Source organism: Diaphorina citri, unplaced genomic scaffold (assembly GCF_000475195.1).
Source record: "Diaphorina citri unplaced genomic scaffold, Diaci psyllid genome assembly version 1.1 scaffold4188, whole genome shotgun sequence".
NCBI lineage: Eukaryota > Metazoa > Arthropoda > Insecta > Hemiptera > Psyllidae > Diaphorina > Diaphorina citri.
In genome coordinates this window covers 10,997-24,371 of record NW_007381587.1, presented here as the reverse complement: position 1 = coordinate 24,371, position 13,375 = coordinate 10,997, and the positions used below count along the sequence as shown (strand labels likewise).

General features: G+C 38.6%; 2 protein-coding genes across 2 annotated transcripts in view; one reads left to right on the top strand and one right to left on the bottom strand.

The window, feature by feature from the left end:
* Positions 1-8,529: 8,529 nt before the first annotated feature.
* The window catches only part of LOC103520859 (39S ribosomal protein L50, mitochondrial), a gene marked incomplete at its 5' end in the record, with an annotated part of 12,168 nt that continues 7,322 nt past the window's right edge, over positions 8,530-13,375 (top strand). The window contains 1 exon segment of the mRNA XM_008485957.2: positions 8,530-8,790. Coding sequence (XP_008484179.2) covers positions 8,530-8,788 — 259 coding nt within the window.
* On the bottom strand, positions 9,707-12,321 carry LOC103520862 (protein KIAA0100-like). The gene is made up of 4 exons (XM_008485959.1): positions 12,120-12,321; positions 11,025-11,214; positions 10,675-10,687; positions 9,707-9,880 (listed from the first exon to the last, which is right to left on the bottom strand). Exons 1-4 carry the CDS (start codon positions 12,319-12,321, stop codon positions 9,707-9,709), a joined length of 579 nt encoding a protein of 192 aa, XP_008484181.1.

The following is a 13,375-nucleotide window of genomic DNA, read 5'->3' as shown; positions in this document are numbered from 1 at the left end:
AATGAAATTGAAAAATTCAATTTACTTTATTTTCCATATGACCCAAATTTTTATATTGAACTTGAAATTGAATGGGTACCTATCATAAGACTTTGAAGAAAAGGAAATGCAATAAATACGTTTCAATATGTTTTTGACACGTATGTACATTTTATGTAGGTACCTACCTAATGTTGTAGAATTGTAGATCTAATAAAAATGAATATTTGTTTGTTATGTGTGTTGTTCCATAACACCCATATTTATGAACAAAATGCTGGCTCTTAAGTTCGTGCTAAGCATAGTCTCAAGGCATTTATTTATTTATTTATTTATTACACATTTAGCAATTAATATCAGCCATTAGTGGGTCAAGGCATTTGATTGGTCAATTTTGACTTGAGACTGATCTAAGAACGATCATTCTTGTTCATAAATACGAGTGGGTTCGGAAACATCTTCATTCTCCAAATCATTACAAAAACACTGGTGGTGACAATGAAATGCCAAGTACCAAGTTACCAAGAAAACTCCAAGACATACGGCCTGTGGGAATAAAACGCCGAGTACGAAAGAATACCTTTCACATTGAACTTTAGAATTTTCTGGAAAAATATGACCAATGGCCATCAACCGACAAGTGGTTATAGCTTTAAGTGTATATTAAAGTGCCCCATCCCATAACTAACATCATGAAGTGCACAATCCTAAAAGAAACAAAGCCTGCGGGAGGAAAATCCTGTTACTTTAAATCAAAAGGAAAATGAATAAGGAAAATCCTGTTACTTAAAATCAAAACAAACATAAAGCTAAGCTCAAGAAGGTAAATGAACAACTATATGGAAATCTCACATGTATCTTTTGAGCATAATTTGTACATTTTTGTAATTAAGCAATAAAGAAGGATTCCAAGTTGAAACTTATGTGATTTATGTTAAGAAATACTAGAACCAATGGGTCACACAACCCTGTTCATTTGGGAACAGTGTTTTCACAACTTAATTATTTCTTTACAATCAAAAATTGAAGGAAAAAAAAAGTATGTAAGTAACTAGGTACTTACATCATTTAGGATTTAAAATGTGTACTTCAGAGCAAGTAGGTAATGAAATTTCTTTGGTAACATGTAGGTAAATTACTTAAACAGGTAAAATTAATATAAGAACCAATGGACATGAGTTCTTTGAATGTTGAACTTGTTTAAGTAGATGGTACCTATCTAGATAGGAATTCTCATTGAGTAATACCTACTTTATTAAGTAAGATTGTTTAAATTAAATGTAGGTACTTCATGAATGAATATCTTTAAAATTCTTGATTGAATCCAAGTCACCAGGTTTTTGAGTGGATACCACATTGAAAGTGAAAGGTATACTCTTCATTGACCAAGAAACAAATTGTACTTAATGTACTTGGGTATACCTGATGTGCACTCATTACAATATAAACTTTCTTTCTACATTTTCATTGGTGTTTCAAGCATGATAGAGGCCCAACTTTTATTAAATTATTGCAAGAAAAGAACCTACATTAGGGTCTTCTTGAATATGAATGGAAGAAATTCAATATTCATTGCTTATAGCTTTAATATTGACATTTATTATTATTAGGAATATTAGGTAGGTAGGTACCAAAAAATAGGCACTGTAGGTCTGACATTGTTCTGTGATCAGAATAAGTTGGGTGTTTCTTCAAATATTGATTAAACTATGATCTTGATTCAGAGAACAATTTAACCACATCAAGGTGATTCATTTGGAGACGTAAAAACGGTGTTATTTGTGTACATTTCCAGAGATATTGTAATAAGGCCATGGGAAAGTGTAGAGGAATTCTACCAAGTGTTTTAGATTCAAACATGAAATTTACAAGGGTTTTGTGGACAAACAAACACGGAAGTGCCGTTAGAAAACACAGGGGAATGTAGGGATCATCATGGTGAAGATAAATGTGAGATTTCCTTCTAGTTTTCCTTAATATTTAAGAATGAAGTAAATATCTATTCATCTCACCAATGCAAAGAAATTCGTATGACAATCTTCCAAGCTTGCACCGTTCGTTTGATGCGTCATGGTTTATCCATTATTAAAACAATACATTAGGAATCACTTTTATTTTAATACTTTCACAATTGAGTTAAATAAATCACAAGAATAATTATGTTTTATACATTTTAAAACAAAAAGGAATTTAATTTAAAAATAAAAATCTACACTCACGGAACCCTAGGCCGAGAGAGGGTTTTCACCTTTTCATGGCGATAGTAAAATGGCGGATGGAAAGACAACAAGCGTAGTCCTTGCTCCGCTCTGATTGGTCGATATTGGTCACGTGACCCAATATTTTTCTTGTTTACCGACGTAATGAACATGGCGGCCTGTACGAAACTTTCAACTTTCTTCGCAAAAAATGAAATTAGCAAGTTATTTTTGAACAATTCGAAGATATTTCAGGTGAGTTATTCCTAGTTAATCTCAATTTTATCCTAAAACTTTCATTCTCAATCGAATCCCCAGGGATAACTGGATATTTCCATTTTTACGGGATGAAATAGTTTTTTGAGGTTAGAAAAACGTAAACAAACCTGCGGGATAGGAAAAATACAAAATACCTATCCTCCTGCATTCTTATCACTTTATCAGTAGCTTTACTGCATTAGTATGATTTACTAATAAGGGCTTACCCAGGGAGCATAGGCACTACCTTGGTAATTGCAATGATGGGCCTGGAAAAATATGAAACGCATCTGATCATTTATGGGGTACCCCTCTCCCTATCATTCTGAAGTCTGAATGGGTACCTCCTTACCTATTTTACATTGACCACTTTCTTTGTGAATTTTTACTGTCCATTGAGTACTTTTGTGCTCTCTCCGGCCATCCTAAAAGGGACATGCTCTAACTAAAGTATTAATGGTTTCAGTATGAAACATCCTTGTCACATTTGTAAACTCCATACCAAATTTCAAGTCTCTAGCGCAATCGTTGGCGGACATCGAAACTGAACCTTCTGTATGGGTCAGTACTTCTACAGTCGGGTACAGACACTAGCCTGAACATAGCCCGAACCAAAGTCCCTCGCATTACAAGTCTACCACTGAGCTACTCTGGTTAGGAACTAGATAACTTCACACCGGTTGGCAAAGTAATAGGTAGATAGCTTCACACCGGTTGGCAAAGGACACTCGGATCTATCAGTGATCATTGCCAGGGACAAGTCAGTACTTATCGTCAGACACTAGTCTGAACAGCCCCGGGCAAGGTAACTACTCCATATGATAAGAGACCACATAGAGTTAGGGTAAAATAATACTCAAATAAGCATCATTCAATAGGATAAGGAAAGTCGTGTGATGTTCACACCAGATTTTCATGCCCCCCCAAAAATTCAAGCCCCCCCAAAAATTTAGGCAAGAACCGCTTATGGCCTGAACATAGCCCGAACCAAAGTCCCTCGCATTACAAGTCTACCACTGAGCTACTCTGGTTAGGAACTAGATAACTTCACATCGGTTGGCAAAGTAATAGGTACAAATGAAATTTTAAGCATTTCTATTGAAATCAGCGTGTTTCGAACTTCCTTTATCAGCGAAGAAAAAAAAAGTGGTTGAGCCCCATTTCTTTATTTCCAGAGCTACGGAGTTGAGACGGAATTAAGCATCATACAGCATTACAGCACAAGCAAGAGATTCATATTGCGGTAATTCAGAATGAGGTCGAGACTCAGTGTACGGGAACCCAACACACACACACACACAAAACATTTTACAACGTAGTATTTCTTATTCATTCAGACCACATAGTCTCGGCTGAGCCAGTGAGCAGACCAGATGACATTATAGTGATACCCTACACGAGATAATGTGCCTAACAAGATACATAGGTTCCTACCTAGTTGTCATATCAGGTCGGGCAGATATACCTTGTTTATACTGCCAGGAAAAGACTGAAAAATCTCTTTACCCCCGCCATTAAGTGATAGACCTGATGAAATACGAGTGTAAGTCTCGAACAAACAGAGTAGAGCCTGATGGAGTATTAACTGTAGTACCCTGGTCTCGTAAAATAGAATATCAGTGGTTGGGTGGAAGAGCTCACGTAAGTGAGAACGATGCCACAAAAATGGTTATGCTGCCGAGATGGAGGACCGAAAATAGTAAAAAGTCCCTTCACCCCCGCAGTCCAACCAAGGTCTTAAATATGTATTTTGATATTTTAGGGATTAAGGGATTATTGCTTGCACTCCCGTGAAGGTTATAGGCTATTTTCCGGTTCGTTTTTGTTAAGCTACGCCAAGCAAGACCACTAAATGGATGAGAGACATGAGGTTTATAGATAAAAATTAAAGTTATCCGATTTCAATTATTTCCTACAAGAACGGCCATAAAATAAAATTATACCTATGTTATTGGAATATACATACCTGCGATGACTAGAATTGAATTACCTACTTAATATAGTACATATTTTCGATGGGAACCAGCTCCATTTTCCTCACAAGGCTAAATGGACCTAAAAACATCTAAAACGTATCCCAGACGGTCGCACATCCAAAATACCAAAACGCATCGTTGCTCAACTTCAATGATCCATAAAGATCCAGTGCGCCAGCCTAGTTAGCTTAGTTGGTAGTGCGTCTGCCTTGCAAGCGCTAGGCCGCGGGTTCGATTCCCGCCCGGGGCGGATTTTATCCTGATGGGATAATGTTCGTTCTCTGAACGGCTGGCTTTTTCCTATCCTGTCTTCCTTCTCTCTTCGATTTCGGGACGATAAGACCAAAGTTCCCTCTGTCTAACCTCTTAAAAAAAAAAAAAGATCCAGTGCATTCAACATGCTAAAGCCGCTAGCTGGCAGACAGCAAGTTTCTATTTCCCTATTAGCGTTCTAGCAAGGCAATGTGTGATAGTGAGGTAGCTAGGTACCCCAAGTAATGATATTCGTAAAACATAGCATGCGTGCTCTTGTCTATGCAAAAGATTTTATGTTATGGGGTTAGGAATGGATACTAAACGAAGAAACCCCTAACCATTACCCCTATAGGGGGTTAGGGATGGCGGCCTGTACGAAACTTTCAACTTTCTTCGCAAAAAATGAAATTAGCAAGTTATTTTTGAACAATTCGAAGATATTTCAGGTGAGTTATTCCTATTTAATCTCAATTTTATCCTAAAACTTTCATTCTCAATCGAATCCCCAAGGATAACTGGATATTTCCATTTTTACGGGATGAAAAAGTTTTTTGAGGTTAGAAAAACGTAAACAAACCTGCGGGATAGGAAAAATACCTATCCTCCTGCATTCTTATCACTTTATCAGTAGCTTTACTGCATTAGTATGATTTACTGATAAGGGCTTACCTAGGGAGCATAGGCAGATAGGCACTACCTTAATGAAGGGCCTGCAAAAATATGAAACACATCTGATCATATAAGGGGTACCCGTCTCCCTATCATTCTGAAGTCTGAATGGGTACCTCCTTACCTATTTTACATTTTCCACTTTCTTTGTGAGTTTTTACTGTCCATTGAGTACTTTTGCGCTCTCCCCGGCCATCCTAAAAGGGACATGCTCTAACTAAAGTATTAATGGTTCCAGTATGAAAACAAGATACCATGTCAAGCACTTATCAGTACCTACATATTACCTATGTAAATGCAGTTTCTTTGTGTTATTATGTCACAACTTGGGTGCTCACTGTAGCATTGTAGGATTTTCCCAATATCTCCGGTTGACCTGATGATTTTAGGTGATACCCTACACAAGATACGTATAATGTATCTATGTACCTAAAGTCATGCACAAAAAGCCCACTGTTAGGCTTAGGTGTACACTAGTGTACATGCAAACAGCCCTAAAGGATGGGTTGAGAAAATAGTTTTAGAGGTAAAATGACAGTCCCTGGCAGGATAAACAAGGTTATAGCCTTTTCTATTCTACATACCTACCTCAAGATTGTAGGGTGCACACGTACCGAAACACCTACATATTTATGTTCATTCACACCCTCCACACTTCAACAAGTGCCCCAGTTATATACGAGGGTAATAAAACAGAATGAATGGAGGGTTAACATTTATATGTCATAGCTACTCATTTTCCTCACAAGGCTGAGTGGGCCCCACAACAGCCAGTCACAGAATCAATCATTTGCATGATACAAATTTCTTGACCCCACCGGGAATCGAACCTGGGTCTCCCACTTGCAAGGTGAGCACAGTGACCACTACACCATGGGAGTTTAAAATTCAAAGTGTGAAGTTTCTTTCAGGAACAGGTATCCTCTTCAATTCTATTGTCCTGAAGAGGCTTAGAGCACCACAAGTCATGGTTCATAAATTAAGGGCTTACCTAGTTTCTTTTTCCCTTGTTTTTCCTTGGAGATGACAGCCCCATTGCTTTACATAAATATGAGCTTTTCTAAAATGAACAACTATATGGAAATCTCACATGTATCTTTTGAGCATAATTTGTACATTTTTGTAATTAAGCAATAAAGAAGGATTCCAAGTTGAAACTTATGTGATTTATGTTAAGAAATACTAGAACCAATGGGTCACACAACCCTGTTCATTTGGGAACAGTGTTTTCACAACTTAATTATTTCTAGAGGATAAGGTAGTCGTGTCTTTGTTTGAGTATTCCGACTAGCAATGAAAATGAATGTGTTCTTTGAACAATGCCAAAGATTTGGCACAGTTTTCAGAGGGTATCAGTGCACTCTAAGAAACTATTATATGTAAGTAAGTATGTAACAGATGTCTGCCGATATATTGTTTGGACCACACTAGAGAAAACATAGATAACAAGTTTTAGATTTACCACCCTCTTTAGGAGGTATCAATAAAAATAACCATTCGTCCACTCATAAAAAAAAGCATGCACAGAATGAATGGTAGTAAGTGAAAAATACTTTTCATACACTTATTGGATTGTTGAAACTACAATACTGACAACTTTAAGTAATGTCAAAAATATTAGCTAGTTATGAGTAAGTACCTAGATACCAATAAGCCTCCACTTTAGAACACAGTAAACATAAAGCTAAGCTTAGGAAGGTACTTAAGTAAATGAACAACTAGTACAACTACTTAGATGGAAATCTCACATGTATCTTTTGAGCATACTTTGTATAAAGGGATTTCAAGTGAAAATTCTGACTTATTATTAGATTTATATTAAAAACTACTTACTTACTAGAACCAAAAAGGGTAACACAACCCTGTTGATTCAGAGCAGTGAATTCACAACTCCACTGTTTTACTGTAGACAAAAATTAAAAGATCTGACCATCGAAAAATTTGACCCAAATACATTAATTTCCTTCCTATAGGATAAGGAAAGTAAAATGGTAGATGCCTCATCAAGGATTTAAAATTTGTAGGTACTTCAGAGCAAGTAGTTAATGTAATTTCTTCTTGGTAACATGTAGGTAAATTACTTGAACGGGTAAAAATATTACAAGGACCAATGAACATGAGTTCTTTGAATGTTGAGTAATACTTACCTACTTTATGAAGTAAGTTTGTTTAAATTAAATGTAGGTACTTCATGAATGAATATTTTTAAGCTGTGAGCCCAGGATACCTGCTATTAAAATACCAATATCATGTATGTAGGTACGGAGGTACTTTGTAGTTGTATGTGCTTGTATTTTTATTTTCAAACGAAAGCACTAACAAATAACAAAAATCTGGTATGAACATCACACGACTTTCCTTATACTATTGAATGATGCTTATTTGGGTCTTCTTCTACCCTAACTTTTACAATATCTCTAACCGTTTACTCGTAGTTGTATGTGCTTGTATTTTTATTTTCAAACGAAAGCACTAACAAATAACAAAAATCTGGTATGAACATCACACGACTTTCCTTATCCTATTGAATGATGCTTATTTGGGTCTTCTTCTACCCTAACTTTTACAATATCTCTAACCGTATACTCGGTATAGCTGAAAACCGCCAAAAAACGGTCGAAAACCACCAAAAAAGCGGTCAAAATACCGCCAACCGCAGCACCTATCTCAACCAAACGTTATGAGTTATCCCATATTTAACCCCTTGGGGGGGGGGGGGAACATGGTCCCATTTTCCTTACCATTTATATTTGTGGATACTTGTTTTATTGTCTTCCACCCAACTCGAGTTTCCCTATGTTAATTCATAGGATGTAAAAAATTGTAAATTTAAAAAAAAAATTGTTGAAATATTTGCAATCGAAAAACAAGTAGAAAAAATTGTACTCGTTTTTCGAACCGGGTTCGAATCCCACCATCGACAAAAGTTTGTACTCGTTTTTCGATTGCAAATATTTCAACGGGTTACTTTCTGGTGTTCTCGTGTTGACCCAGCACCTAAATGGGAAGTATTGTGTCTCTTCTCGCCCATCTGATGAGAGGCATACTACGGGATGGGCTTGCTACGACACAGACCACATGCGTCTAATGTAGCAGTTGTTTCATTGCTACGAAATAAAAACGGCGGTGGAACACTCATCTTTAAAAAAAAAATGTCTAATATAAACCTAACCAATTATGGTCCCACTTTTTCCAGACGATGTCTACAACTACTACCTCACGTCCGTAGACGTACGCACGCCCCTAGAGGCCCTCAAGACGAGAGATCTTCCACCCAACCTGCACATCCTCTACGACTACCATCGGTTTGCTGACGATAGCTCCAAGTTTGACGGAGTGACTGCGTATCCACAAAACAACAATGTTGTCACCGGACTCAAGATGAAGAAAAAGTACAAGGGCTTCGATGCACCACAACCTAAGCCGGAATATGAGGATGAACTCAAATTGTAGAGGGGAGGAAAATTCTGGGAAATTGTAGAGAAATAGAAGGCTTTTTCTTGGTTAAAAGTTACTTATTCAATGGAGTTGTAGCATTTTGAGAGAATTTTTTAGTCACTGGACTCAAGATGAAGAAAAAGTACAAGGGCTTTGTTGCACCACAACCTAAAAAGGAATATGAGGATGAACTCAAACTGTAGAGAGGAGGAAAATTCTGGGAAATTGTAGAGAAATAGAAGGCTTTTCTCGGTTAAAAGTTACTTATTCATTGGAGTTGTAGCATTTTGAGAGATTTTTTAGTCACTGGACTCTAGATGAAGAAGAAATACAAGGGCTTTGATTCGCAACAATTTTCTTCTCTCGAAAGACGAAATGAGAACATTGAAATACATATTATAAAATCAAGCGTGCCGGGAGGCGCGCGAACGTCAAGAGTTCGAAGCGCCGCCCGCGGCCTATATTAACACGAAATATTGGTCTGTTCTGTACAAGTTACACAAAAATATACGATTCGTTTCCTACGAGTAGAAATGTAAACTGCAAAAACACAAAACAATTTTTTCCCCCCTTTATAAATATCAATGGACTTCGTAGCTCATAGCTCAGACTATCACCACTCTATCTAGTAGATTAATTAGTTATGTTGGGAGCCAGCCTAGTTATCTTAGAGGGGAGCGCGCCTGCCTTACTGCTTTGTAAGCGCTAGGTCGCGGGTTCGATTCCCGCCCGGGGCGGATTTCATCCTAAACAGATAAGGTTTGCTCTCGGAACGACTGGCTTTCTCCTATCCTATCCTGTCCCGATTTCGCGACGATAAGACCTGGAGATTGTTCCAGAACCCTCAACAGAACCTCTTCAAAAAACATCTAAGATTGGTCGAAAAAGTGTCGATATCAGAGTTTTAGGCTAGTCTGGATGAACCTTGCAAGATTACTTCTTGAAGAACCGCGGTGTTTCAAAGCGTGTGGACGCGGCCGCCTCACCACTAAGCAGTGTGGAGCCGAATAACATCTTGACCTTGTCTTCAGCCTCGGCAGGCGGTTTACTCTCGGACGAGGCCAGGTTTCGACTGGCGCGGTTAATGGTCAGTTTCTGCTTGATGGCCTGAAACCCAGAAGAAGAAAAAATAGGAGGTTATTTTGCGATCATTTTAAAGTAAATAAAAACGGCGGGGAAACACTCATCTTTAAAAAAAAAAAAAAAATCACCCATCCGGGTACTAACCACACCTTAACTTCAGTGATCTATTTATTGTAGCAATTTGATTATTCCTCTAACAAATATTGATTTTTCAGACTAGCCAAGGAATGTTGGAGAGGGAAGGACCGCAGGTTAAGGAGACTGGTAGAAGACCTCAGTATGTTACCGTTCGATACCGAAGACCAGAATCCAAACGAACCAAGGTAAATGACTGATCGAGTTTTGCGAAAGATTCAAATGATTTCTCAAAATTCACTCGCCTGGCGCGCGGGAGACCTGGGTTCGATTCCCGGCGGAGTCAGCAGACAAATGAGCAATTCCGTGGCTGGTCGTTGTGGGACCAGCTTCGCCTCGGGAGGAAAAAGATTAGCTATGAGTATGTAATAACAAGCTGGGTCCGTCCCTCCGCGAATTATTTAGCCCGTAGTTTATTCGATCGTGATTAAAGAAAATCAGTACCTATGTACCTACCTAATTTGTTTAATATAAAACCGGTCTTAAATGATCGACTGAAGTGTTATCTAAAACTTTCTCGCTTTGAATTCATAGGTCGTCGCGACAAATATTTACTATCGTAATAATAAAGGAAGGACGGGCTAAAAATGGTTATAAAGATCGGTGCTTTTTTTTTACCCCCCCCCCCCCCTAATATTCCCCTAAGGCGCTTGAACTCTGGAATTTGACAGAACATGAGGTACCCAATAGGGCTGCCTGAAAGAGACTGACAAGAAATGTAAATAGGAAAAGGCTTGTTGAAAGAAAGAAAAAGCTTGTTTAGAATGTGAGACTAAAGGAACTTTTCAGCCAGCCTAGTTAGCTTGGAGGGTAGCGTGTCTGCCTTGTAAGCGCTAGGTCGCGGGTTCAATTCCTGCCCGTGGCGGATTTTATCCTAAACAGATAAGGTTCGTTCTAGGAACGGCTGGTTTTCTCCTATCCTGTCTTCCTCCTCTATTCGCATTCGGGACGATAAGACCTTAGCAGTTACAGTTCCCAAACCTCTTTAGAAAAGAAAACCTTCTGTTGACATAGTGATACTTTTTTGATTCACCTACCTTTGTAGGATAGTTTGATGGGGACCTCAGGTATCTTAATATAGATAAACAGCTTGTTCTTCTCGGCTCTCTCCTTCATCTTATCCACATCATCTATCACCACGTAGAAGTTGCTCTCCTTGCTTGTACTGCCCTTTTTACCTCCCTCTCTCCCTCCGCCTTCCCTCCCTACTGTACCAGTCCGTTCTGGAACAAACAGTGACAAAATGGGTTAAATAGTACCTCCCTCTCTCCCTCCGCCTTCCCTCCCTACTGTACCAGTCCGTTCTGGAACAAACAGTGACAAAATGGGTTAAATAGAAAAAAATCTGCTGTGAACATCACACGACTTTCCTTATCCTATTGAATGATGCTTATTTGAGTGTTCTTTTACCCTAACTTTGACAGTACCTCTATCAGTTTAGTCGGTATAGCTGAAAACCACCAAAAAACGGTCGAAATCTGTCCAAAAGCGGTAAAAATACCGCCAACCGCAGCACCTATCTCAACCAAACGTTTTGTGTTGCATCCTTGTCACATTTGTGAATTACGTACCAAAATTTCAATTCTCTACCTCATACCGTTCCCGAGATATTGTTAAATTACACCGAAAACCGCCAAAAAGCGGTAAAATGCCGCCAACCGTTGCACCGGTCTTAACCAAAAGTTTCGTGTCGCATCCTTGTCACATTTGACAGCTACATACCAAATTTCAAGTCTCTAGCTCTTACCGTGCTCGAGACATTTTGTTTACACACAGACAGACAGACACACGGAATAATGGCTGAAACTTTGGATTTAGGCTCTAGGGACCTCAAAACGTGTTTTGACACTAAAAACTGACCATCAAAAATTTGACCCGATTACATTAGGTACTTTCCTTCCTATAGGATAAGGAAAGTAAAAAAGTGTTCTTAATTTAAACTGACCATCGAAAATTTGACCCGATTACATTACTTTCCTTCCTATAGGATAAGGAAAGTAAAAAGTGTTCTCAATTTTAACCCATAAGGTTACCTGAGTCCTCAATATTTTACTAGCATGTTATATTATAATATTGTTACAAGTAAAATAAAAGAAAAAAGAATCTCAATTTTAACCCATGGTGTTACCTGTGTCCTCAATGTTCTCTGGATCTCGCTCGGGGAAACAGAACTTGAGCATGGTCTGATAGAACTTCCTCGTCAGTCCAATGGTCAGGGGCACCACGTTGATTTCAAAGTGCTCCTTCACACTGATACCTGAATGAGGGGGGGGGAGGGGGGGCACACAAAAAGGTGTTAATAAAGGGGCACTATCGCTTTGCTCGTTCATTGATGCTCGTTGCTCTATGCTCTATGCTCGCCGCTCCACTGTGTTCTTAGCCTAAGACATACGGCCTGTGGGAATAAAACGCCGAGTACAAAAGAATACCTTTCACTTTGAACTTCAGAATTTTCTGGAAAAAAAAAATGACCAAAGGCCATCAACCGACAAGTGGTTATAGCTTTAAGTGTATATTAAAGTGCCCCATCCCATAACATCATGAAGTGTACAATCCTAAAAAAAAACAAAGCCTGCGGGAGGAAAATCCTGTTACTTTAAATCAAAAGGAAAATGAATAAGGAAAATCCTGTTACTATTTTAAACTTTAAATCAAAAGGAAAATGAATAAAAATACACTCTTGAACCTTACAAATAAAAGCTTTAAGTCAAGAATTTCACACAAGTCAAAAACATTTCTTAGAAGTTAGAAAAAAGCCAAGCCAATTTAGAAAACCATCAAGATCTAGGTCATTCTAGGTACACCACCACCACCATTTTAGATCTTGGCGTACAAGCACCACTCTTCTTGGGAGGACTGGATTTAGGTACATATGTAGGTATGAGACATTAATACATTACCCCGACATACATTGTAGCGTGGTTTAAACTCTTAAGAAGTTGATGATTTTTAAACCAGTAAACCAAAACCTGTGAGCCCAGGATACCTGCTATTAAAATACCAATATCATGTATGTAGGTACGGAGGTACTTTGTAGTTGTATGTGCTTGTATTTTTGTTATTTTCGGGTCAACACGAGAACACCTGAAAGTAACCCGTTGAAATATTTGCAATCGAAAACGAGTACAAACTTTTATCGATGGTGGGATTCGAACCCGGGACCTTCTGCATGGCAAGCAAGCGCGTTACCACTGGACCAACCGTGCTACGATCAACATGAGGACACCAGAAAGTAGCCCGAAATATTTGCAATCGAAAAACGCAATCGTTGGCGGACATCGAAACCGAACCTTCTGTGTGGTCAGTACTTCTACTATCGGGTACAGACACTGGCCTGAACCATAGGCGGCGATAGGGGGGGGCTTGGGGGGGCTTAGGCCCCCC